Source organism: Panthera leo, chromosome F2 (assembly GCF_018350215.1).
Source record: "Panthera leo isolate Ple1 chromosome F2, P.leo_Ple1_pat1.1, whole genome shotgun sequence".
Classification (NCBI taxonomy): Eukaryota; Metazoa; Chordata; class Mammalia; order Carnivora; family Felidae; genus Panthera; species Panthera leo.
In genome coordinates, this window is record NC_056695.1 from 79,733,497 (window position 1) to 79,761,316 (window position 27,820).

A 27,820-nucleotide genomic window follows, 5' to 3' on the forward strand; every position below is an offset into this window, starting at 1 on the left:
CGTGGTCCGTCAGGCCTGCTGTGACACAAATACCAAACATAGGGGGACCTAAACAGCAAATGTCTCCCCCTCACAGCTGTGGAGGCTGAAGTCCCAGACCGGGATGCCAGCACGCTTGGGCCCTCGAGGGCCCTCGTCGTGGTTCCCAGGGTGCCCTCACACAGAGGAGAGAAAGAGCCCTGTCCCCTTCATCCAGGGTCAAGTTGTGGCTGAAAGAAATTACAATGTACACGGAGGGTGTACGTATTTGCACCTGGGGGGCTTCAGGAAAGGCTGTAGAGAAGAGATATTCCTTGAACTAAATCTTGAAAGACGACTAAGTAACAGGCAGTCGGGGCAGCAGAGACATTTCAAGCAGAAGACGAAGCCCAAACAAAGGAATGAAACCCCGTCACACACTTCTGCGACCCCAAGTGCTTGTGCAAGGTGCACGGCCCTGGTGGGACCAGAGGAACAGGAGCTCACAGCAAAATCTGGAGATGGAGCGGCCACAGGCAGCCCTGTAAAGTCAGGCAAAGCAAACAAGTCGGGTTCTGTCCCATGAGCAACGGGGAGCAAGGCAGGCTGGGAGATGTGCTGACCTGCCAAATCTTCCAAAAGGGTTTCCTTCCACTTCACCAGTGGTGCTGATCGGCCGTGGGGTGAAGAACCCACCCATGGGGCATCCCACACCTGATTACATGCAGTTTCTCTTTCTAGTTTTAACAACATCAGGCATGAGTGGGGTGACGAATGAGTCACCGGGACAAACGGCTTATTTCTGAGGCTGACGGTCTCTGAGAACCATTCAGAACGTGTTTACACCTGGTGGGTAGTACATAAAACCAGTTTCTTGTAGATCATCCCTGACCACACCAGGCAAGAGAACTGGCACGGGCCTCCGGCAACGCTCACCTCGCCGTTCAGAGGCAGCTCCCCAGCACAGGTTCGTTGCCGAAACACTGGTCACTGAAGGTTTCACAGTATTTGCCTAAACGTCAGACTGCCTGCTTCTACCCAATCTGTTTCATCTAAGGATTTTAGACAGCTAAGGGACTGAAGAGCTAACATCACAGTATTTTTTCAATCAATTCTCTATCTGCAAATGTAGGTGTAAGATGTCTCCAAGAAGAAAACGGAGATTTACTGAGTGCTTGGATGTGCCAGCCACCGGGCTCCAGGCTTTTGTAAGCATCAGCTCAGCTAAAACAACACCAACAGCCCCAGGAGGAGCAATTTTTACACCCATTTTCAAGATCTGAAACTGAGGCTCACAGGACCAAGGTCACACACTAGTAAAGAATAAACCCTACGTTCTAACTTCCATACGGGGCTGCCTCTGTGACATAACCTTCCCCTCCCGGTGTCTCCATGTGGAGAAAAGCACTTTTCCTCCTCAGCCCCGATAACCTGCCAGGACCAGCCCGCCCTGCTCCACTGACAAAACTCCTGACCACGTGGGGATCTAGATGCAGCACCAAAATCCTAGAATGTTCTGTTAGGTTCAGGATGTTCTATTATGCAAATTTAGACGCGGACAGTTCATGATGAAGATGAAAAATCATTAAAAAAGACCACAGACAGTGGCGCATACTGTGAGGCAGGCCAGCAGTGGGTGCAATGGAGACCCAAGACTCTCCTACCCATGGCGGGTGCGTGCAGCAGGAGGGAGTGCCGGCAAAGGCCTCCTAAAAACCAGGCCTGTAATGAGTCTGAAAAAACGAGCGTGCACTCGACAGGTTACCGCCGGGGAGAAGAAAGACGGACCCCAGGGCACGCACGGCGTCAGGGAAGTCACCCAAGTGTGTGGGAGGGGCTACACCCTTGTCCGTGTGGCAGGGGCCTGTGGTCTAAGGAAAGGGGAAAGCCTGGAAGCCTGTAGGAGGAAGAGGCAAGGCCAGGTATGTCTCATCCCCGCAGAGGTCACGCCGCGGGCTCTGGAAGCAGGCAGACCAGGTCTGCATCTGGTTGTGTCGTCCACGAGGCACACGGCAGTTACACGATGCCCTGGCCCGATTCTCTCATCGACACGATCCTCCCACTTCCTAGCGCCACTGCTGAGATTTAAGGAGATAATGAACCAGATACACAGCAATCAAACATTGAAACTCTCAGGGGTGGAGGGGAGGGAGCAGGGCGGCTCGGTCAGTTACGCGTCCAATTCGTGATTTCGGCTCAGGTCAGGATCTCGCGCTTTCACGAGTTCGAGCCCCTCATCGGGCTCTGCAACGGGCAGCGTGGAGCCTGCTGGGGATTCTCTCTCTCTCCCTCTCTCTCTGCCCCTCCCCCACTCCCACTGTCTCTGACTCTCTCAAAATAAACAAATAAAACTTAAAAATTTTTTAAAAAGAGAATGGAAACTCTGGTCAGGATCCACATTTATGACGCAAGTGGTAGACAAATCTGGCAGTGAGGCGCCCGTTGGGCACGCTGGCAGGGCCCGCCTTACCTGACGATGGGAAGCTTGGTGAAGGGCACTGGAGGCAGGGTGGGCCCACCTGGGAGGGTGAGGAGTTCCATGGTCCCAGGACATTTGCACGTGTAGTTCTCCAGGCTTTGAGTCACGTCTTTCTTTTCTGAAAAGGAAAAAACAAAATGAAGGTCAATTAAATAAGAGTAAAAGTAGGGGTCTTTGGGTTTTGCGGGGGGGTGGTTTGAGCAAAATAAAATTCTTAACCCAATCCATGCCAGTCCAGCAAGTCCATATTGTGACAGAAATGAAGGGGCGCTGATACAAGAGACCAAAAGAAAGCAGATGCTTTATTCACTTCATTTAAATAATCACCAGCAATGGCTCCATTCAGGGGCATATGGATAAAAAGGAAGTTAAATTACTGTCTTCTAGAAGACTTCATTTCCCAAGAGAATAAATCCTTACCAAATTCCAAGAAAGTCAGTAGGCAGGCAGGACTGGAGAATCAGTATATTTTATTACCTGACATATATATTTCCAGAAATTACTAGGTACCAAGCCAAATGCCAGGCCCTTTCCCCAAGGAGTCTACAATCCATCTGTGTAATAGATATTTAAGAGAATAATTACAAACCCAGACTATTTTGCTCCACCCCACCCCCACCCCTTGGCTGGGAGGGAGGAAAACAGGATACAGGGAATGCCGGCTTACGGTCCACAACATGCTCACAGGCTTTGTAACACCCGGAGCCCAAGAGCACGTTACACACCCCAAACTGCGTAATTACTCAGGAAGGCAGGCATCACAATGCTCTTTTTACAAATGGAAAAGCTGAGACCAAACCAGGCCCAAGGCTTGTCAAAGATGTGTCAGACCTAAGCCAGTGGTCTTCTCACTGATCCCTTTGGAAGGATTAAGGGAGGCGGAAAGGGAGTTCACTCCTCCTGGCTTCCATTTCCTCTGCCACTGCCTGCAGGGAAAGGTGGAGGGCACGGGGACAGTGGTGACAGAGGGACACAACACCTAGGAGTCGCCCCAGCTTCAGATGAATGGCTTGGTCCCGCTGGTCCAAGGTGGGATCGCCTTAGGGGAAGGCATTCAACCAGAGCCAACCTTCTGCTCTGAAGAAACTACTCAGGATGGAAAGAGGTAAAGCATTAAAAAGCAGTGACTGGCAGGGCGCCTGGGTGGCCCAGTCGGTTAAGCGTCCGACTTCGGCTCAGGTCATGACCTCGCGGTTTGTGAGTTCCAGCCCCGCGTCGGGGTCTGGGCTGAAGGCTCAGAGCCTGGTGCCTGTTTCGGATTCCGTGTCTCCCTCTCTCTCTGCCCCTGCCCTGCTCACGCTCTGTCTGTGTCTCTCTCTCTCTCTCTCAATCAAAAAGAAAAAAGAAAGCAATGAGTGGCAGATGTGAGCACTGAGTGCAGTGAGACAGTGAGAGCTGACGGTCATCACACAGCCACACGGCTGCACTGAGAGAAAGGGGACAAGGTTGCCAGAGACCAGATATAGTGCTCCTCCGGGACTGGGGACCGTAAGTAGCAAATATCGAGGCAAGGACACATATTTTAACTGGTAAAAGCTGCTGCCACAGGCATTTCTGTGTCGAAGCAGCATTCTCTGGGAAACAGGGGGGCAAGAAAGCAACCAGAATTAACTTTGGATGTGACACTGTAATGTTTATCTGCAAGATGAACAAAATTCTTTAAATAAGGAAATCTATACGCGATAAATCTCCTGAAGGGCTCCAGGCGATGGTGTGCAAATGACCTCATTTGCCTAATGCTGGGTACGGGGCTCGTGGCTTAGGTGTCTTATCAAGTTGGATTACGGCCTCTGAGTAAACCCTGCTGAAATGAAGAGGGAAATGAATCTACCCGTGAAGCCTGACGCCCCCTGCAGGGTCATCCAGGAAAAGCCCCGCAGCACACGCCTTGGCTTAGCTGTGGATCAGCCTTTCCGCACCGACACTGTGCACAGCGCGAGTGCCAGCAGGGAGGCGTCGCGGCTGCCGGCTTCTCGTGCAGGGCCGGCTCACCGGGGACCCCAGGGCCTGTGCGTTCCGGCCCCTCCTTTCCGTCTGCTCGCTGTCCAGGCGGGGGATGAGCCTGGCTGCGAGCGTCCTCGGGGCTCTGCGGAAGCCAGGTGCACGGGGCCCTCCCCGCCAGCTGTGCGCGGTGGCTCCAGGCAGATCAACTCTCGCCTCACTTCCCATCAGGTGACATGCTAATAAGCTGCTGGGGGCGGGGCCTCTCCCCCCGGAGCCAGGGAGGGGACGTGGGGGTGTCACCGGCTCCTGACAGGACTATCGGCCAATTCTCCTCCCTCATCCCTCTCACGGCACTACATCAGGAGCCCCCTCTGCACCACGCTCACGTCCGGGGCGCCCGTGCCTTCTGGAGCTTCCACAGGGCACAGGAACTAGGACCACGTCCCACCACCCAGAGACTTCATGTCACTGCAGTGGAGTTTCCGGAGTAAATGCTTGCGTGCGATTGCTGCTGAGGTCCATCCGATGGGAAGGTCCCACTGACCTCTCTCCTCGTGGATTTGAGCACCTGCCCTACGTTGTTTCCCAGATTCGTTAGTTTATCAAGGATTACAAAATGGTGATTTTGTAATTCTTAAGTTCTCTGTACTTAAAACCTAGAATCTGTCTGTGAGGAAGGATTTTGTTCCTTATCAACCATCCCAGAACACCAATGATACAGAAGAGAGGGGTGATGAATGGCTGAGCCTTTCCCTGTACTTACTGGAGTGGACAACTGCTTCCAGGGATGTCCAGGGGGTTAGATGTGATTTAGTACCATTATGAACTGGTGGATTTTTATACATTTGGTATGTCACTTGATTGCCATCACACTTTTTTTTGATGTTCAGGTTGTCCCATCTTTGTCCACTGGGAGCTCTGTCACAGTGATTCCTGTGTCCTTTAGATAAGGCCTCATTATTCATCAACAGCTTGCTCTTTCTAGCTCATTTTCAGTCCCAGACCTAGAACCAAACCATTTCTCCAAGAAGCCCTTGGATCCTAGTGGGAAACAGTGCTTAGAAATCAGAGTCTGGAAGCCAAGGGCACTCATCACTGCTAGATTCTTACTGTCTCTCTAGGCCTTGACAAAAGGGACCACTTACAAAATGTTTTAAGTGTTGAGATTTTGTTAAGTGACTTTACTTTAAATTTTAAGATTTGGCAACTAAGGGGTGCCTGGGTGGCTCAGTGTGTTGAACGATCGACTTCAGCTCAGGTCTTGATCTCACGGTCTGTGAGTCTGAGCCCTGTGTTGAGCTCTGTACTGACAGCTCAGAGCCTGGAGCTGCTTCGGATTCTGTGTCTCCGTCTCTCTCTCTCTGCCCCTCCCCCACTTGTGCGCGCGTGCTCTCTCTCTCTCTCTCTCTCTCAAAAATGAATAAACATTAAAGAGAGAGAGAGAAAGAAAGAAAGAAAGAAAGAAAGAAAGAAAGAAAGAAAGAATATGATGTCAAAATAAAACACTACAATTCCTCACAAGTGATTTCACAGAGGCAGGACCAGAGTCTGGGAGAAGACCACGCACGAAACCTGATTCTACTGATAAGGCTTCATAAAGAAGAGGCAACATTCGGTCTTTGTCTAGGGGCACAGGTCTCTGGAAGCAAACACCATGAGTACAATACTTGGAGGTTTTGCTACGTTGCAGGGAAAGAATGACAAGAATAAGGACATATGGCCATTAAAGAAACCATGTCTGAGGGGGAAAAAAGACTAAGGACACAGAATGAATCCCAATATATCATTATAAGTTGTATGTGCACAACAAAACCTAACAGAGAAGCTGCCCGAGGCACGTGTGAGAGGGAGCAGGCTAAGACTGAAAACGCCCAAAGGGCTGAGGGTGCAGGGGGCACGGGGGCTCCAGGTGGAAACAGCAACGTAGAATATGACACTGGCTGCCGTGGGAGGGGGCTGCTGGCTTTCCCACGCGGTGACTGGCAAACATTTCACACGCGCCTCACACGTGCGTCCCTCTCTGAGACAGGACACCTCAGAGACTTGTGACTTTGCTGCAGGGATCTCACTGCTGGCAACAGAGGACGCACCCAAGTTTGCCAGGCAGACAAGGAAGGCCTCCGTGCAGGGAAGGAAAGGAGAGGTGCTCAGAGGCGAGAAACGGTGGGGCCGCTCAGGGTCCACTTAGTTTGTACTTGGTCCTGCCGTCAATGGAGACCAGCACTGTTTCAGCACTAAGCGGCCCCTACCTGGACAGCTGCACTCACTACTCCCAGTTACACGTACTGAGCACTTACTGCATGCCAAGTATTGTAACAGGCGCTCAGACTACAGAACCGTAAGGGAAGAGATCCTGGTACAGAGCAGAACCTCAATAATTTTTATCCGAAATACGTTTGCCATCCCCCTCCCACAAAATCCTGCCAAAAAGGGGTGGGAGGCATCATTATCCCCCTTTTAAAGTGATAAACATTAGCTTGGTGACGATCTGAGAGATCTGATTGTGGATTAATATAAAATGCTACGAAAATGATTTATTAATGTTTAAGTGTGATATTAAATACCATGGGTATATAAGGAAATGTCCTTTTTTTAAGCAGTGCATCCTAAGGACTGAAGGTGTGAACTGAAATGATGTCTTAGGGTTTTTAAAAAGTAATTCAGCACACAAAGCAAGTGAGAAATGAAGTAAATGTATAAAAATCTTACTAAGCATCGAATCTGGTGTATGGGACCGCTTCATTATTCCTGGTACCTTTCTGTTTGAGAATGTGTCGCAGCAAAAATATTTAACGAGCCTGGGGAGGTGAAACGATCTGCTCAAGAGAGGCACCGAGCTGGAATTTTGGAATTTGGATCCGAGGTGACGACGTCTTCCTGTCCCCCAGATTAGGCCTGATCACAGACACCCCAGTGTCGCGGTAACACAAACAGCAGGGCTCCCGGCCACAGCGGTTCGAACCCGTGTTCCGCACGCCCGGCTGGAACGAAGCTCGTGACCAATCCGAGCGTTGTCCTAAGCGTGGGATTTGGTCAGAGGGAAGTGAGAACTCCTTAATTTATTCCACTAAAACTCAGCTGCCTTAGTCTGCTCTGGCCGACATAACAAAATAGCATAAAGTGGGTGACTCACCACAAACACATACTGCTCACAGCACTGGAGGCTGGGAAGCCCCAGATCGGGATGCTACAGACTCAGTCCCTGGTGAGAGCCCACTCGACGGCCTGCAGCTCCCACCCTCCCGCTGTGTCCTCGCAAGGCCTTCTCTCCGGGCACGTGTCTCCTCCTCCGAGGGCATCAATCCCACCAGAAGGGTCCCACCCTTAAGACCTACTGCACGCCTGATTACCTCCCAAAGACCCTGCCTTCAGTTCAATCATACTGGGGGCTTGGGTTTCAACCTATGACTTTGGAGGGAGACACACGCAGCCCATAACATCACTATAAACTTGTCCAACTTTGCCCAGAAGACCCGACGGTTCATTTCACTCAAGCTTGAGCACCTAATACCCTTGAGAGTTATTTTTCCATCCCAGAAATTAAAGAAATCATGCAAAGACAACATTTTTAAGAAAGCCCAGCTGCCACCTGACTGTACTGTTTCTTATAGAAGCAGAAAATATGAGCACCCCAACTTCTGAGCACAGAAAAAGTCACAGGCCATTTGCCATTTCAAAAGATGACACTGGCACAAAACCCAACACATCCTGATTTCACAGTTCGGCACTTTGTGCTCCTTTAAATAATCATGTCAGACACCCGTGTCTGCATAAATCAGGTATGATGTTCTGAACAGGAGAGAAGAGAAAGGAGCACGTCTTTTCTTCCAAATATGAAAGAAAAATACTAAGGAAGAAGAAAATAAAAGATACACAGGAAAAAAGCAGAGGTGCGGCCCAAGACGAGACGATCTGAAAGTACACTTTCGGAATCGGTTCTGACACCTTCACTTACAGAAAATACAAACCGCAGCTCACCTTGGAACTGCTCTCCTAAGACCAGTACTATTGATCTTTCAGCATTATGACGCTGAGATCTTTGAGGGGGTTCCCAATAAGTAGACCTCCTCGGCCCCCCCTGGCTTCTAGATGAGTTGAAAACAAAACAAAAAGACAAGACAGGGATAAAACGTCATCTGTGTTACCGACACAGCCCATGTGAAAGGACACGACATGTTTCTCAGAAAGTGCAACTGCTCACTGGCACCAGGACCTGGGCAGACAGAGGCCGTGCCGAACTGGGCGGGCCCCACCGCCCAGCCCGCTCTGTGGCCATACACGTCGCTAACAACGACTTGGAAACGTGCCTTACTTGTTTTCTCTTCTCGTCATAAAAGGAAATGTCACAGGGTGACCCAAAAGACAACCGCACGACCCTCGTGTACGGCTGGTGGGAGAGGGCAAAGCGGGGCGGCCTCTGAGGAACGCAGTACGGCAGTCCCACGGAGTCACCACACGAGCCACCAATGCCCCTCCTGGGTGGATACTCAGAAGCAGTGAGGGCAGAGGTTCAAACCGATAACCTGCACGCCGTGTGCACAGCAGCGCTGCTCACGGCGGCCAACAGGTGGAAGGAGCCCAGGGGTCCATCCGTGAACAAACACAATGTGGTCATAGAGAAAACGGAGTGTCATTCAGCCTTAAGAAAGGACGGAGACTCTGACACCTGCTATGACACGGATGAGCCTTGAGGACATTGTGCTGAGTGAGGACGACTAGCGCATGAGCCCCCTGCTGTGAGGGCCCTGGAGCCGTCACATTCATGCATGCACGGGAGAGGCGAGCAGGAGGTACCAGGGGCTGGGAAAGGGAGCTACTGTTCAGGGGGACAGAGCTTCGGTTTGAGATGATGGGGAGACCCTAGAAATGGGCAGCGGTGACGGATAAACAACAGCGTGCACGCACTCGATGCCACAGAGTTATACCTCGAAAAATGGTGAACACGGTAAACGTTGTGCCGTGTATATCTTACCATGATTAAAGAAAAAACGTCAGTGAAACTAAGGCATGTGCCAGGTGTGGTGTGGGCCCTGGAACACAGAGACGTGTGGGCACGAGCAAAGACGCCACACTCCAACTAGTCTCCCTATTAAGGGTGTGAGGAGGAGGCTCGGCCGTGCGAGCGGACACGGCGCGGATGGGTGTCGAGGCTGGCGCCGAAGGCCACGGGGCTGGGGGGACGGCAGAGGCACCGAGCGGGACGTCCCAGGACAACAGAGGCCAGCAACCACAACATCCCAACACGGGGCTCAGACGCACCGCGTCTGAAATACGGAGGAGCTGCCCAGAGGGGCCAAGAGACCCAAGGGACGGCCGGCTGGTGACGAGGCCGGTGGACCGGAAGAAGGTAGGGTCCTGAGCACCAGGAACATCAGCAGAGAGAGAACACCTCCTGGGGAGAGCGTAAGGAGGCCACGGAAGAGCGGAGGCCCCATGACGACACTCAGGGAAACACAGAGGCAAAGGGCAGGGAGAAAAGGAAAAAGTAGGAAATCAGCTTGAAAGGAAACCATCCTGGAAGTTCGGACTGAGACGCGAGAAGCCAAAAGATGAGCGTTTCCACAAGAAGAGAAACAGGGGTGAATGCGACACAGAGGCCGATGAGGATGCAGACAGAAAACCAATGTCACTCCTGAAGGTTCAGGGTCACGTGTCCCCATTGAAGGGGGACCGTGGCAGGCGCAGGAACCCAACAACGACCACTTGGGACCTGGTGGGGACCGAGAAAGTGGCGCCAGCCCCCAAGCCAGGAGTAACGTGCCAAGTACGTCCAGGCGGCCAGCCGTCAGGGGCCGTCACGTGCACCGTCTCGTCCCTAGATATTAACACTGACCCAGTGATGAACGCCATCACCCACCCCACTGCAGCATCCAAGACGAGATACCGCTTTTCTAAGGTCACACTGCTCACGAGCAAGACTGGGACTTTAAGCCCAGGCTTCTCAAATCCAGGGCTTCTTCCACCATATGGAGCGACTTCCCTTGGGCATTACTGTGCCCATTTCACAGAGAGGAAATCTGAGGCTTCAGAAGGAATTTCCTAAAGCATTCAGATACGAAGTGGCTAAATTACATGCAAACTCAGAGCTCTGAGTTCAAACTGTTTTTTCCATTGTGTTGTGCGGCCCACCCGAACCGCCCCAGGAGGTGAAAATAACGGAGGAGAACACGGGTGTCTCGGAGCAGCCAATCCAACACGTCCGGCAAGTCAAGCATCTTACGTAGCAGGAAAAACCAACTCAACTCTTCTTCATTCCACGTGTACATCCAGGCGGGACGATGGTCCAACCCCAAAAGGCAAAACAGTCCCCAGTGTCACCACTAGAAAGATGACCAACGATGTGCCAAAACAGCAGACACTGAAGACGCCCTTGTGTACCAAGAAAACAAGCCCTTCCCTAACTGACGGGACGGACTTAGACAAACCCGCAGTGAGCCACACAGGCCGCCTCCCGCCCGCATAACTTCCTTCTTGTTTCTCGCTTAATTTACATGGTGGCAGGTCAGAGTCTCTGACAAGCGACCCTTCAAGTAGACCAGGAGATGAAACATTTTTCCTTGTTCTTTTCAAGTATGTAAACATGTTCTACCAAAATGAAAGGCAATTATGTGAAGCCACCCGCTCGTTATATCCTCATCTATTTAAAGCACTACCTAGAAAACATTTAAATATCTCTAGAGACCTCAATAAAACACCCACAAGGGGAAATTCTCCTAAGCATAAAGACTTAATAAATAATTAGAAAGAATGTGCACATCCAACTATGAACTAACAGTCAGATAAGGTAAAGTACAGTAACAGTGCAAAGTTACATAATCATTAACGATGACATTTATAAAGAGTCTGAGATAATACGGAAGATCTCTGTTATGTGGAAAATCAGGATGCAAAACCATATTTATAGAGTAAATTCAACTTAAAGATAATTCCAGGGGCGCCTGGGTGGCTCAGTTGGTTGGGCGTCCAAGTTCAGCTCAGGTCATGATCTCACAGTTTGTGAGTTCGAGCCCTGCATCAGGCTCTGTGCTGACAGCTCGGAGCCTGGAGCCTGCTTCGGATTCTGTGTCTCCCTCTCTCTCTGCACCTCCCCTGCTCACACTCTGTCTCTCTCTCTCAAAAATAAATAAACATTGGGGCACCTTGCTGGCTCAGTCGGTTGAGCGTCCGACTTCAGCTCAGGTCATGATCTCACAGCTCATGAGTTCGAGCCCTGCGTCGGGCTCTGTGCCGACAGCTCAGAGCCTGGAGCCTGCTTCGGATTCTGTGTCTCCCTCTCTCTCTGCCCCTAACCCACTCGCATTCCGTCTCTGTCTCTCTCAAAAATAAATAAACATTACAAAATAAATAAACAAATAAATAAATAAATAAATAAACAAATAAACATTAAAAAAATTTTAAAGGTAAATCCAATTTAAAAAGAATAGAAAACAATACCAAAAAATTCACTGAAATGTTAACAGTGTTTGCCCATGCAGGATTATGCATAACTTTTTCTTTTCTGTTTTTTTTCCAAGATTTCTAAAATAAGTATAATAAGGACACACTAGTTGTACAATAAAAAACATTTCAGAAATACTTGGAAGTGAATTTCCAACACCGTTTGGTAAAGAAAAGCCAGGGGTTGTGTACAGGGGTGCTCCTCACGCGTGAAGAACGCAGCACCCTGAAATGTCCGTGGACAGCGCCGAGGCACCCGCGTTGCAACGGAGCTCCTAGTTCACTGTGAGGGCGTGCGCAGCCTGTCCCCCCACATGCGCTGTTCTCGACGGCAGCCTGACGTTTAAGGAGGACTTGCTATACGCCAGGCACTGGGCCAAGCACTCCAAATGTTGTCTCACTAAATTGTCCCCAAGAGATTACGTGAGGGGTGCCACCGCCACCCCGATTTACAGAGGAGCAGAGTGAAGCTCAGAAAGCCCTGCTCCGGCCGAGTGTTCCCTCCACGTCTCCCCCAGGCTCTCCCTCGTGACAAACTGCTGTGCTCAGCCATGTCCCTTCTTCTGAAACTATTTCATACTTCACTCAGCATTCCTTTAACCAACAAATACCAGGGGTGCCTGGGTGGCTCAGTTGGTTAGGCGGCTGACTTTGGCTCAGGTCATGATCTCACGGTCTGTGGGTTCGAGCCCCGCGTCGGGCTCTGTGCTGGCAGCTCGGAGCCCGGAGCCTGCTTCCAATTCTGTGTCTCCCTGTCTCTCTGCCCCTCCCCTGCTTGCTCTCTGTCTCCTTCTCAAATAATAAACATTAAAAAAAAAATTTTAACCAACAAATACCGGCTATCTGCCCTGCGTGAGGAAGATCTGTACCTCAGACCCTCAACCGATGGCCTCCTCTTTGAGGACAACAAGATCCCCTAACTCCTCAGTCTCCATCAATACATACTAACGAATAACGTGGAAAAGACAACAGAAATCAATTCGGTTTCGCATGTATTGACTACTTTCCAGGTAAAGCACTATCCAGAATGGGGAAAGATCAAAGGTGAGTAAGACCCAAGGAGGGCGTGACCTCATAAGAGAGCCAGAGCAAAATTACTCTCAGGACACAAGGAAACGATCCTGAATTCTGAAGTAGGTAAGGCCAGGAGGAGGTAAAGAGGGGGCGAGTTTGACTTTCCCGTTTGTAGGAGGCGGAGTTCACTGCGACAGGAGCAGCGCGGAAAGCCACGCCACACGCTTAAAGAGCGACACAGAAGTCCAGCAGATAGGAGATACAGGTTAAGCAGATGGAAGTGAAATGAAATTAGGTTAAAAAGATGGTTTGGATCAAACTGCCAACGTCCTTGAGAAGGAGCTGAGACTTTATTAAGACAGAGAGGGGCCGTCACCGCCGCTCGCAGGGAACAGAAGGATGCGATTTCGCTTGCATTTCAAGGAGATACTTCTGGCTTCCGTGTGAAGAATGGACCAGAAGGAGCAAAGCCAGGAAGCAGGACAGGAGTCCAAGAACTGGCTCTTGAAAGTCTGAACCGTGGCTGGGACAGTGGAAGGGGGAAGAGGGATCCCACGTGAGAAAAACTCAAGCATCAGAACGGATAGAGGACCTATCCAAACAATTAAGAGGATACAGGATGCAGAATTTAACAAGCAAAACGGATGAACATATGGAAGGAAAAAGAGGAGGGGAGCAAATCATCAAAGACTCTTAATGATAGAGAACCAACTGAGCGTTGCTGGAGGGGAGGCAGGTGGGCGATGGGCTAGCTGGGGGATGGGGACTAAGGAGGCCACTTGTCCTGATGAGCCCTGGGCCTTGCATGTGAGGGATGAATGCTTAATTCTACTCCTAAAACCAATACTGTACTATACATTAATTAACTAGAATTTAAATAAAAATTTGGGCCTGGGGAGGGAAAGAGGATATAGGCCGGGCAGGATAATTTGGGAACGACTCCAAAAGTTTTAGGCCTCCAAGAAGAAAACCGTGACACCCTCGAGGAAAAGATAATTCAGCTGGGGCAACGGTGATATTAGGACCCTTTGAAATTCAGGGGACATGTCCGGTTTCCACGCGTAAAGTTCAGAGGTCAGGACTGCAAGTACAACTGTAGGAGCACCCGCTGCAGTGCCAGGCAGAGGAGGCAGGAAGCTGAGAGCGAGCCGGGGCCGGGTGGTTCTGCGGCCGCTGGCACAGAGGAGGGGGCCGAGCGCCTGCAGGAGGGAGGGGAAAGGAGGGCCTCGGTGCAGGCCAAGCTGAGGTGGCCTCCCCGAGCCCCGGGACCCAGCCGGTTGAAGGGGAGCTGGAGGGTGCCCAGGAGGGCCCGGCCACTGCCCTGCAAAAGCTGACGGAAGCCAAGAAAGCCTCTCGTGAGAGCAAGAGGGACGTATGAAGGGCACTGAAAATCGAGCCTCACAAGGTGAAGGAAAGGAAACGTGGATGGCTCAGTCAGTTAAGCATCAGACTCTGGATTTCAGCTCCGTTCATGATCTCACAGTTCATGAGTTCGAGCCCTGTGTTGGGCTCCGGGCTGACAGTGCAGAACCTGCTTAGGACTCTCTCTCCCTCTCTTTCTGCCCCTCCTTTACTCATGCTCGTGCTCTTTCTCTCTCTATCTCTCTCTCTCTGTCTCTCTCCCTCTCAAAAATAAATAAACTTATTTAAACAAGAGCGTCCGACTGGCTCAGGTCATGACCTCGCTGTTCTGGGTTCCGGCCCCACATCGGACTCTGTGCTGACAGCTAGGAGCCTGGAGCCTGCTTCGGATTCTGTGTCTCCCTCTCTCTCCGCCCCTCTCCCACTCGTGCTTGCATGCACACTCTCTCTCTCTACCTCTCTCAAAAATAAACAAACATTAAAACTATATATTAAAAAGAACAATGAAGATGAACTCTAGGAAATCCAACTCCGAGAAGCTAGGCTGCAGAGGGGGCAGCCCGGAGGCACGGAGTGGCAGCGGGGGCGCTGCTGATGACGGAGGGGGGCCCAGAACGCACAGAGGCGTGAGCTGAGCCGCCGGGAGATGGGGGAGTGGACCACACTGGCGGACCAGAAGCTGGAGGGCCTCAGTGCTGCTGAAGGAAAGTACTCTCAGGAGGAGGGCCAAGCGGAGGAAGAGACAAGGATTCTTGAGGATAAACCCCAGGAGGCAGAGACCCGTGCTGAGTTTGCTGAGAGACTGGGGACGAAGCAGGAGCAGACCACCACGACTGAAGCCAAGACCCCCCACCCCCCACCACGAGGCAGCACCTCTGCTCACAAGGTGCCTGGCCAGCCTCTGCCTGACCCGAGCGAGATGCACAGCACCCCGGCCCCCCACTCTGAGCCTGCCCCAAGGTGCCCCAAGCTGGCCTTGAAACCCAGGGCTGGCCTTTAACTGGAAGGCTGTTGTCTCCTTTTGGTGCGCCTCCCACGCCACCCCTGCGTCTTCTTGTCTCTTTGCCGACCCGCCTCTGTCTCTCCCATGAGGCCCCGGGTGGGCTTGAGGCTGAGCACCGGTGGGGACAACGTTCAAGGGAGTGCGAGTGCGGTACCAAGTGTCTCTAGAAACATGCCGTGAAGGGGGCGCCTGGGTGGCTCAGTCGGTTAAGCGACCGACTTCGGCTCAGGTCATGATTTCACGGTCCGTGAGTTCGAGCCCCGCGTCGGGCTCTGTGCTGACAGCTCGGAGCCTGGAGCCTGCTTCAGATTCTGTGTCTCCCTCTCTCTGACCCTCCCCCGTTCATGCTCTGTCTCTCTCTGCCTCAGAAATAAACAAACATTTTTTAAAAATTTAAAAATTTAAAAATTTAAAAAATTTAAAAAAAAAGAAACATGCCGCGAGGAACACACTTGGCAACTGCCTTATTTGTTGCTGACGCAGCGACCACCTGCAAAACATTCCTCATGACGCCACGGTCCTGAAGCAGCAGTCTTGCCCCGCCCTCAGTCCTCACGTGCAGAAAGTCACTTTTCAGCTGACGCACACCCGCGTCTCCCCACGGTGGCGGGGAGAGTGGCAGGGGCCCACCTCAGTGAGGGCCAGGGTGCGGAAAGGAGATTCCCAGAGGAGTCAGCCAAGACAGTGTGGTTCAGGGTTCGGCTCCCAGCCGTCTGTAAGCAACTTTATTTTTGATTTTTTTTTTCATCAGAAGAGACCAAGTTAAGATGTGAGACCTCCACCTGAGACCAGATCCTTGCCCTTTCCTTACCCCTTTCCCAACCGCCCACAGAATGGGTCATGTTCCCCTTATGTGGAGGTGACCACTTATCTGCTCTTCTGCCTCCGTAAAAGAAAGAAGAAAATTAAGAGAATTATGTGTTTGCCACTAGATTTAGCCGCATGAAACAAACACCTGTCACCCCCCGCTTCTCTGGGTCTGAAGCTGCTGTCCCTGAAAGTGCCGTCTCACTGTGCTTTGTATCAGCTAGTACTGGAGAAATCCTGAATAGCTTATGTACAAAACTGGTTTTACATTTTATACTACTTTGAAACTTCGCTTCTGTAGGGTTGGGGCACCCTGGCCACCCCGTCGGGCTGAGAGCTCTCTACAGTCTGGGCTGACATGTGCTGGTCTCTTAAAGTTTCTTTCCCTGCCCAATTCCCCTTCTGGTGAGATTTGTGTGAGGTCTGCTAGGTGCACATCCAGCAGCTTCTGGGCTTACAACACACTCTCCTTTGGTGGGCTCTCTCTGGGCGCCGACTGGGAGAAAGAAACCAACAGTGTAACTGTATTCATGCTGAAAATTGACAAGTGTCTTTTTGGAATAAAGGACCAGTTCCTCCATTAAAAAAAAACAAAACACAGGAAATATAAGCCTAAAATATGAGCAAATTTTTATTTTAAAAAGTATATTTTAGGGGCGCCTGGGTGACTCAGTCGGTGAAGCATCCAACTTCAGCTCAGGTCATGATCTCATGGTTTGTGAGTTCAAGCCCCACGTTGGGCTCTGTGCTGACAGCTCAGAGCCTGGAGCCTGTTTTGGATTCTGTGTCTCCCTCTCTCTATGCCCCTCCCTGCTCATGTTCTGTCTCTCTCTCTCTCTCCCTCAAAAATAAATAAACATTTAAAAAAAGATCTAAATATATATTTAAAAAACCCATATATTCACATATCTCATGGTTAGTGGGTTCAAGCACCACGTCGGGCTCTGTACCGACAGCTCGGAGCCTGGAGGCTGCTTCGGATTCTGTGTCTCCCTCTCTCTCTGCCCCTTTCCCTTTTGTGATCTGTTTCTTTCTCTCTCTCAAATATAAATACACATTAAAAATAATAATAAAACTATATTTTAAATATACCAAGAGCTTAACTCCTTTGTTTTTAATTTTTTTAAATATTTATTTATTTTTGAGAGAGAAGACAGCACAAGCCGGGGAGGGGCAAGGAGAGAGGGAGACACAGAATCCGAAGCAGGCTCCAGGCTCCGAGCTGGCAGCACAGAGCCCGACGCAGGGCTCGAACTCATGAGCTGTGAGATCATGACCTGAGCCGAAATCGGACGCTTCACCGACTGAGCCACCGAGGCACCTCAGCCAAGAGCTCAACTCTTAAATCCACACCATAAGTCTTCAGAGACTATTTTAAATTTACACCCTCGCTGACCTACTTTGTGATTTCTGGTTGTTAATAACCTTGCTTTTCAATACTCAAAGAATTACTTCTACATAATACTAATCTTGTAATTTTTCAAAACCAGAACTTTCCTTCCAGCTGCTCTGGTTTCTCCCCCAGGGAGAAGGATGTGAGTGGCATAAACATACTTCCGTGGCACGTCCCCGACGTAAAAAACCTTTCTGACTTTACAACACATGATCACAAGTTGCAGTGTAACAAGAGATTTCCCTCTACAGAGATCTGTCACGTTTCCAGATGCAGCTGTGGTCCCGGGGAGCCCGCGTCCGCCACGCCCATGTGTGAGCAACACAGAGGCCACGTCAAAGTGAGGACCACGGAAACATCGGGAAAATACACAACTTCTCTTCCTTCCCACCCTCCCTCACCCCGTGACACAACTGGGAGGGAGGCCCAGGAGAGCACTTTCCCCGGGCCAGGGTCCAGCCCACTGTGATGCGGATGACGAGGAAGTTCTTTTTTTTTTTTTTTTTAAATTTTTAACGTTTATTTATCCTTGAGACAGAGAGAGACAGAGCATGAACGGGGGAGGGGCAGAGAGAGAGGGAGACACAGAATCGGAAGCAGGCTCCAGGCTCTGAGCCATCAGTCCAGAGCCTGACGCGGGGCTCGAACCCACGCACCGCGAGATCGTGACCTGAGCCGAAGTCGAAGACTCAACCGACTGAGCCACCCAGGCGCCCCGATGACGAGGAAGTTCTAACGCGTGTTCTCTGGGTTGAGGAGCAAAGCAATGAGCTGGGGATAAAACGAAGCCGCTGAATAAACGCAATCTGACATCGTCTCTCTCCTCCAATCCTTGTCTTTTCAACAAATGACACCTGTACCCAAGCTGACAGAGAACTCTGCACGGGGACAAGCTAAGGTGTGGCACGTGGCCGGGCTCCTCATCAGGGCAGGGCGGGGACACTCGGCGGATGGAGGAGTGCTCTTCGGGGAGGGGGCCCTCGGGGCCAGCGGCCCGAGCGCAGACTCCAGAGCCTGGGGCCACAGCCCCCTCCCTCCCGACCCTACAGTGGAGGCTTTGCAGGCTAGCTGACCTCCGACCTCTGACCTCATCTCCTCACCGCAAAGCAAGCGTAAGGACCGCGAGGCTCAAGCGGCCCACGCGTGTCAGGGCACGTGCAGGGACCTTCCCGGGGCCCAGCGTGCGACACCCAGCGCCGTCGGGACCCTCTCGGGACCCAGAAACCTCCGTGAAGGCAGAGCAGGTCCGGGTTCTCTGCGCCCTGAGGGCGCCGCGCTTGGGAAAAGTCGCAGCAGGAAGAGCGGGAAGAAGGAGGGGGCGGCCGGGAGGGGGAGGCCGGTCAGGCCTCAGACGGGCAGGGCCGGGGCAGGTGGGCCGGGCGCTCACACGGAGAATGAGGCCACCAGAGAGGCGCAAACAAACCCGAGGGGAGGCCACGGGTCCGAGCCCCACGCGCGCACTGCAGGGCCCCCCGGCTCGGCCACACGGCCCTGCCAGCGCCCGCCTCGCCAGCGCCCGCGGGTGGGCTGCTCGGGCGCCCCGTGCGAGGCCGTGAGCACCGGGCCCCGGGCAGCGTCCACGCCCGGGGTACTGCTGGTGACGCTGTGAACTCGACTCGCTAAAGCCACAGGGGGCCTGAGGCACGGAACCAACGGGATCGTGGCCCGCGTCCCCGCGGTGAACCAGGCGCTGGGCTGGGTACGGGGCGCGGGGCGTCCGTCCGCTGCTGAGGAGGCAGCGGGCTCTGTGAGGGGCCGAGAAACCACCCCGCTCGGGACGCTCCCTCCCGTACCACGCGTGGCCCGGCCACAGGACCCTGCCCCTGCAGGCTCACCGCGACATCGCAGCCTCCGGGAGCCCGAAAGCCGCCCGCAGGCGGTGCCCTCCTGTTTCCCGCTCCAGCACCGCCGGCTCTTTCTGTCACTTTACCTAAATCCACGGCCAGCTGCACCAACACTGCCTTGGGCGCCACTCTGGGACGCTCTCTTACCCCACTGCCGTGAGCCGCACAGAGAGCAGAGCCTTGACGTCCGACACAAAAAAGCCCCCGGACCTTTGCATCTTCCCAGGTTCACTGACATCATCCCCGGAAGTACATAAAACACGGCTGGAAGGTCAGGAGCACCTGCGGACACTGAGCGGGAACTCGCCTTCGCGACGACGGAACGATGTGCCGTGACAGGCGGGTGCGGGCAGTCGGCCAGGCTCAGTCAGCAGCCTTGTGACGCTCTCTTCTTCCAGCACCGTCCAAACCCCCTGCCTCTGCAGACCGTTCGACCTACCACATGACACAGACCCCCGGTGCTGTTCACGCAGAGAAAACGGGCTGGCACTCTGCGCTGCGGTTTGGGTGTTGTCCGGACTGCATACAGGCTCTCCTCCCCTGCAAAGGGGGAGTCACCTGTCCAGATAATCACCCAGAGAAGAGATAAAACCTGAACAGCCTGAAGAAGGCCTCTGCCTTTTACTAAGGGACATGCCATTTCTGGCCCCAAAATAGATCCCTGCCACTTAGAAGATGCCTTGTCAATATCAATTTGAATTCAACTCAATCTCTTAAAAAAAAAAACAAAAAAACAAAACAAAAAAAAAAAGATGCACAGAGAAGCGTGCACAAATGCCTCTTTCCTCTCTCTTAAGTCAATGTCCCAGGACACCAGGGAGATACAACGGCTGCGTGAGCCAATCAACTTTATTCTGTGCACATGCTACACAGGGAGGAGACGCGGACACGTATGGACCACTGGTCGTAAGAGACACTGGGAGTGTGCAGGAGACCCATTTCAAACAAGTCCCCTCCATTTCAATTCCACCACCAGCTCTAAAAGGAAAGTGCTGTAACTTAAGGCAAATTTTGACTTCTCTATGGTTCATAAAAATCAGCTTAGAGAGCAGTGACTAGCATCCCAGGGGAGGGGACAGGATAGACCAGAGTTCACATTCCAGGCAGAAGTGTGTCCCCTGCAAAATCATACACTGAAGTGCTCATGCCCAGTAGGACACAGCGAATATGACTGAATTTGGAGACAGGGCCTTTACAGAGGTCATTATGGCAAAGCGAGGTCACAGGGGGACCCCAGTCCAATCTGACTACAGTCCTAACGGGAGGAGATTAGAGCAGACTCGTACAGAGGGTGACCCCGTGAGGGCAAAGGGAGAGGATGCGGTCCGCAAGCTGACAAGAAAGTCCTCAGAATAAACCTGCCAGCACCTCCATCTTGGACTTCCAGCCTCCAAAACTGTGAGAAAATCGGCCTCTGTTGTTTAAACCACCCCGTCTGGTATCTCGTTCCAGCAGCTGAGCTGGCTGAGACGGGACATCACACATAATCGATGTTGCTTCATGAAACATACGGGTTTGAGTACACAATGTACTTCCTAAGCTGGGTCACGGCCAAGAAAGTCTGAAGGCCACTGTTGCAATGACAGCAGGTGAGCCGTCCTCCCTGATGCCCACGACGTCCTGCCTCGATCCCTCACTCCAGGAACTGCGTGTGCAACGTGTGTGGAAACACCTCGGCAAGTCAGAAGCAAACCATCGGTGACAATGACAGTTTATTGAGCACATACTACGTTTTAGGCTCTTCACAGACACTGTCTCTAACCCTCCCAGCAGCACAGAAGGAAAGCATGATCCTCCCGCGACCTACCCATGAGCGGTGTCAGGGAAAACGGGGCAATTCTTAACAAGCACCTATGGAGCCCCCCTGAGCCAGATTTCATGCTGGGCTGGGGTTTGAGGAAAAAGAGGCCTCAACCCCACCTGCCGGCCTCAGTGCACACAGTCCACAGACAGGAAGTCCTGCCGTTAGCGTGCAAGTGACAAGCACGGTTGCAGAAGTGTGGGGGACACGGAGGAGAAAGACTTTTCCTGCTGCCTGAAGGTGTCACGGAGAGCCGTCAGGGGTGGGGGAGGTCGGTGCTGCGTCCCGGGCAGTAGAAACCCCGAAGAGGAAGCTCACACGTGAGCAAGGAGGCTCTGTTCCGGGGACAGCAGCTAGGCCTCGTCCACGCAGCAGCCACGGGCTGGGCCACACTGAAAAGCACACCGCCAAACACACTAGGGACTTGAACTCTATTTCTGTAGCAACGGGAAGCCTTGCGCGCGTGCTGAGCAGAGGACTGCTTTGCATAAAAACGTGCCATGGGAAGACCACCTGAGAGTCTGGGGGGCCGGTAGGCGAGAAAGGGGTCCCGGGAGACAAGGACATCCCCTGGGAGGTACCGCCGTATTCTAGACCAGAAACGGCCACATCTGGCCTGGGCAATGGCACGCAGACACTTTGTAAGATGGTGGGCAAGTAACAGGACAGCAAGACCGCACCCCACGGCCGACAGCGCGCCCCATGTGGCCCACGGAGTCCTGTCGAGGCTACGCGCAAAGGGCCCCTCGTGATACCATCCCAGGGTGTTCTATTCTGGTTCATGTAAAACTTGGCAAATTAGTATTTTCCCATAACTACTAAGTCCGCTAATATATTTGGGATTTTGACACACTGAGAGTTTTTCTGCTCATTATGTTACATGTGTGGTTTCTCCACCGAGAACGCGTTTAGCTAGCAGGTACTTATTATGTTGTGCTACACAGTATTTATCTCTTCAAACACAACTACAAGAAGTCAAAAGCTTCCCTTCACTTCTGCCCCGTTTGGGTTCAGCCCCTTCTGTCTGTTTCCGAACAAACAAAAGGGACTGTATAAACCTCAGGGGAAACAAATCATACCCTTTGTGGAGGAGCTCCCACATAAGGGTTCATACATTTATCCTCCCTTCTCCCCACCCAGGTGAAAAATGAAAGCCACCTCAATCAAAACCTCCGAAGAAACCACAGGTGCCATCTGGAAAAAAACCTACGAGGGGTAAAAAGCATGACAGGAATGGAAAACGTGAAGCCAAATAATACACATTACCTTGACAATTTAAAAATTGTGGCCTTCATTTCTGGGCAGAGTACGTATCACAGTTCCTGATGCCTTGCTACACAAAGCTGGGAGGTAAAACTTAAATCTGAAGACTGTATGTTTCCTAATGGGAATAGTTACAACATGTGGAGTTTAAAACCCAAACCCTGGGTTTTCATCCGTTAGTCCCCATTATAGGAGACTCTCGATGTTATTTTTTCCATAATCTCTGATATCAAAATCTAGTAAAATGATGTATTCTTATTTTCTTTTTTTTTAATGTTTATTTTTGAGAGAGAAAGAGAGAGAGGCAGAGAGTGAGCAGGGGAGGGGCAGTGAGAGAGGGAGAGACAGAATTGGAAGCAGGCTCCAGGCTCCGAGCTGTCAGCACAGAGCCCGACGCGGGGCTGGAACTCACGGACCGCGAGATCATGACCTGAGTCGAAGTAGGACGCTCAACGGACTGAGCCCCCCAGGCGCCCCTGATTTCGATACCATCTCTCAATTTACTTAAATTCAAAAAATGTCAACGAGACATATTAACATACCCTCAAGTACAAAAGGTCACCAAAAAACTATAATCCACAAAAAGTCTACAGTTGCGGCAGGCGAGAAAGCATGGGGGTGGGGACACGGAGGTGGGCTTGTCCGTACGCGCCTCGTCCCGCCTGACACCGCGCAGTCCTGAGCCTGCCCTCCCGACTCCCTCACAGAGGAAGGTTTTGCCGACAGACACTCGGCCTCGACAACTCCGCTTCACGTCGACCTCAGGCTCTCCTCTCAATGAAAGCATTTTGCCAAATCTATAAATGTAACGCCATCGTGTAGTTTTGCATGACTTTTCCTACAAGAAATCTCACCGGATGTCAAGCCACAAGTGTGATCTGGGAAAACTGGCTCCCACGGAGCAGGGACACCAGAGGCCCCCTCTGAGGACAGCGAGCCTGTGTATTTCACTTCCTAACCAAAGAAATGATGACTAAGGAAGGCAAGAGAAAGATGCTGGTTTTCAGGAATTAGTGACGAGGACTCCGTGAAAAATACCCCACTGCTTCTCAAAGGCCATTTCTCAGCCCCTGGAGCACACCGGCTCTTCTGGCCTCCCAGGGGTCCCGGTGAAACACAGACTCCTGAGTCCTGGGTCCTGGCTCCAGACTGGGGCCCTGGAACTGGTCCTGCACATTCTGAGCTAACGGTTGGCTCAGCAACATTTTCTTTTGACATGTGAGTACTTCCCCCGAGGGCTAAGTGTTATCTGCACCAAATACCTGAATCCACACACAGCTGAGTGATGCACAGGAGAGGAGGGACTCGGCCTCGGGAGCCTCCGGCCGCAAGGCAGACGGAGGAGGGATGATGGGTCTTAATCCTCACGGTTCCACAAGAAGCGGGCTTGGGTGCCCACTTCATAAAAGGGGAAGAGGAGGGGGCGCCTGGGTGGCGCAGTCGGTTAAGCGTCCGACTTCAGCCAGGTCACGATCTCGCGGTCCGTGAGTTCGAGCCCCGCGTCGGGCTCTGGGCTGATGGCTCAGAGCCTGGAGCCTGTTTCCGATTCTGTGTCTCCCCCTCTCTCTGCCCCTCCCCCGTTCATGCTCTGTCTCTCTCTGTCCCAAAAATAAATAAAAAACGTTGAAAAAAAAAAAAAAAAAATTTAAAAAAAAAATAAAAAAAAAAAAAAAAAAAAAGGGGAAGAGGAGGTGGAGGGAAACTGGACAACTTCCCTCGTTGGACGGTGAGTGAACAAACACTGAGCGGCACCTGCCCCACACGGTCCTAGGTGGCAGCGTGCCCAGGACACGGAGCCTTCCCCCAGCACGCTCGTGTTCCGGCCAGGAGGGCGACTAGCCACGAAGGGGCAAAGAGATAAGGGTGCCACGAGGCAGACGGCGAACAGGGCACATGAACTCAGAGCCGAGGAACGCAGAGAAGGCAGTCGCACGAACATCCTGGGGAGACGATTCAAGCAGAAAGACCCAAGTACACGGTCCAGAGACAGGGTGGAAACAAGCTTCCTGGGAGGACAGAGACAAAAGCAACAAGGCCTGAAGCTGAGCAGCGGATGGAGGGAGGCCGGTCTGGGGGGCTAAGGAGGGAATGATGTGGGGCCAGTCGACTCTTCAACGTGACGGGAGCCCATGGACAGTCTGAAGCAGAAAAGCAACGAACGTGACAGCAGGTGCAGGGCTCCAGGCCAGGGAGACCCCAGGCAGCCGAAGGGGCAGCTGAGACCTCGCAGTGGTTTCCCCTGTGCCTATAAGGACACAGGTGGGGACAAGCGGCCACATCAGGGGCCTACTGAGGAGGTGAGACCCTGAGGACCTGCTGATAGGACTCAGAGGAGGGTCTGACAGGGAAGAGAAAGAGTCAGGACTGCCTTCCCGGTTTCTGGCCTCAGCGTCTGGCCGAGCGGGATACGGAGGGGCAGGCCATCCGGGGTGCAGAGCTCGGCACCAGGGACAGGAGAGAGCTGCGCACACGGACAGAATCCTGCTGACATCCGCCAGGAGAAAGCACCCATGGACAAGAGCAAGAGAGTGCTGAACGGACCCTGCCCAGGGACACTCAGGTCACGGAGAACAGAGACAGCGGAGCTGCTGCGGGGGAGGGCAAGCCAGCAGGTGAAGGTATCAAAAAGCGAGGAGGACGATCGGGCTGTTTGAAGATGACCCCAACTGGGGCGCCCGGGGGGCTCAGTCGGTTGAGCCTCCGACTTCCGCTCAGGTCACGACCTCATGGTCCGGGAGTTCGAGCCCCGCGTCGGGCTCTGTGCTGACAGCTCAGAGCCTGGAGCCTGCTTCAGATTCTGTGTCTCCCTCTCTATCTGCCCTTCCCATGCTCATTCTCTGTCTCTCCCTGTCTCAAGAATTAAAAAAAAAAATTTTTTTTCAAAAAAAAAGAAAGAAAATGACCCCAACGAAAGCCAAGGCAGGGGTGATGGGTCCAGAAGCAGCAACAGGAAAGGGCTACACCCCAGCTCTAGGCCGCGAGGACTCGAGCTATAGGAGAAGCAGGGCCCTCAGGGGAGAGCAGTTTCCCAGGGTGCTGCTGGCGCCCTGAATGCACGGCTGGCTTCACCCCTGCCCGGGGCTGCTTGTTCCCGGCGACTGAGTGCAGATGACACACGTGACCACAGTCACATCCAGGACACGCCCACACGTTTCCAAACCCCCACGCTCAAGAGCCACCAGCTTAATAGGAGACGGCTAACGGACCATTCAGGAAGGAAAGAAGGCTGAGCCGAAACAGGGCATCTGCCACAACAGAGCCTAAGTCCTGGCGGCCACAGTGGAAGGGGCCAGGAGAGCAAGAAGGGAGGGGAGACAGATCTGCTCAGGGACACAGGTGGCATCTCTGTTTCCAATGTCAAGGTCTGCTGGGGAGACCACCATAAAAATGTTTAAGACACTTTCCTGACACTTTCAGCTTTAGTCCAGTGAAACGCTTGTGGGAGGCGTCCCAACCCCTTTATGCTGCCGGGCACCATCCAGGTCTATTATGGCACGGGACAGATTTTATAGTTAGCTGTGCATATGTCCTCTGACGAGGGCTAAAAGCCCCCTTCTAGAGTCTGCCTACCCTGAATAACTGGGAGTCTCTGGGTGAACTACTCGGCATCTCACAACGTCAGCAACCTCGACAGGCCGGGAGCTGGGACCCTACCTGCCTCCCAACCCCACCAATGAGACTCGAATGAGGCAAGACACAGGAAGGTGATGAGAACACTGGAAGGATTTCATGTGAAAGCCATACAATTAGCATACAGACACACAGGAAAAATACTCAGCCTTGCAAGTTACCAAGAAAATACAAATTAAAACACCAAGGCAGCACCCTGTACGTACTGAATCGGCAGCACACTGCCAGCAGTATAATCAGAACCAAGCTTCCAGAGGCAATTTGGCAATATGCTTCCACAGCAATAAAAACGTCCAAAATGACTGATCCAGTGAGCCCTCTCTGGATAAAATCTCCCTCCTGCTAAAAAAGCCAAAGACCTGAAGATGTTCACCACGGCATTGCCAGGAACAGCAAGAGTGGGCCAGGAAAAGAAAGCAAGCAAACCAAAGCACTTACGATGAATGCATTCAACACGACATGAGTGCCAACACGTGCCCCTAGCCGGCTACAGGGGACAGGGTTCTCTCTGAGGTGATAAAAATGTTTACAAATGACTGTGATGGAGGTGCACATATCTGTGAGCATACGAAAGTGTGATTGTGTGGTCCGTGATTTCAATCTCAATAAAGTTATTTTTGAAAAGAGGAAAACGTGTGTTATTCGTGCACTCAAGAACACGTGCACGCCAATGCACGCCACGAGGTGCCAGGGGCGAGAAACGGCCGGTTAAGAGACCCTGCAGCCCCAGCGGGCAGTCTGTCCATTAGACAAGCAATAGGCACAGAGTGGGTCCAAAGTGCTCCTGTAGGCAAGTTACATCCGCCAGTGGGGACACCGCAGAGGAACCCAAGATGGCCTTGAGGGCCCAGGAAAGGCTTCATAGGAAAGTATAAACGTGGTGTCTACACTGAAACGTGAAGGATGAGCACAAGTTAGCCACGAGGAAGGAAGGACGGCAGGGAAAAGGAAAGCAGGAAGGGATGAGGAAGAGAGAGTCATCCAGGTAGGATGCCCCGCGTCTTCTTCATCCATTCATCTGTCCATGGCCACTTGTGCTGGTCCCGTCTCAGGGCCATTACACCCAATGCGGCTGTGACCACGGTGGCCAAGTGTCTGTGTGCACACGTGCTTTCTCGGTCTTGAGGGGACACCCAGGACCGCCACGGCTGGGTCGTACGGTACAACCACTGGTCATCCGCTCTGCTTCCCCAAATCCCAGACAACAGACTGCCACCAAGCTACCGTGGCCAGCTTGCCCTAAACACAACAAATACTCTTAATTCCACCAGCATTAGAGAAAAATCTTCTAAGTGACACTATTTCTTCTGCTCAGTCTGGTCTGGCAAACACCAATTGGTTCTTCAAGGTCAAAGTCACCTTCTTCATGGAACATCACCCCTAACACTCTTCCACCTCTGAAAAGAACTGTCAACTGCCCCATGATGCTCCTGTACCCACCTGTTTACACGGACTCCTCTCTCCCCTTAGCCGACGCTCTTCCTCAAGCCGGTTCTCTAGAGATAATCACCTAAAACGTTCTTACCACCGAACGCACACGACGAGGTCAGTCACCACCCTAGGCACTTCGCCGAACGTGTAAGACTCACAGCCTGTGAGACACTCTCGTCCCCAGTGGACGGGCAAGGAGACTAGGGCTGAAGGAAGTTAAATTATTTGTTCAAGGTCACGGAAGTCATAAAGACAACGGCATTCAATCCAAGTCTGTGGCAACTCAGAACGCGATACACGGGACTGACGGATGACACAAGGGAATGTGGGGGGACAGGGAGGGAAAAGAGGGGACGAAGAAGGAGCGGTTACCACAGTAATGAGCAGCAGCTCTCGACACCTGCAAAGCCCACCTGTGCTTCACATCTCCCACCCCACCTGTGCTTCACGATGA

The 27,820-nt window shown here is 52.3% G+C and overlaps 1 protein-coding gene across 4 annotated transcripts in view; it reads right to left on the bottom strand.

Moving 5' to 3' along the window:
* The window catches only part of TRAPPC9 (trafficking protein particle complex subunit 9), a 570,461-nt gene that overhangs the window by 454,057 nt on the left and 88,584 nt on the right, over positions 1-27,820 (bottom strand). For all 4 annotated transcript variants that reach the window (XM_042923740.1, XM_042923741.1, XM_042923739.1 and 1 more), the window contains one exon: positions 2,429-2,555. In XM_042923740.1, the coding sequence (XP_042779674.1) occupies positions 2,429-2,555 (127 nt within the window). The remainder of the gene's footprint in view (positions 1-2,428; positions 2,556-27,820) is intronic.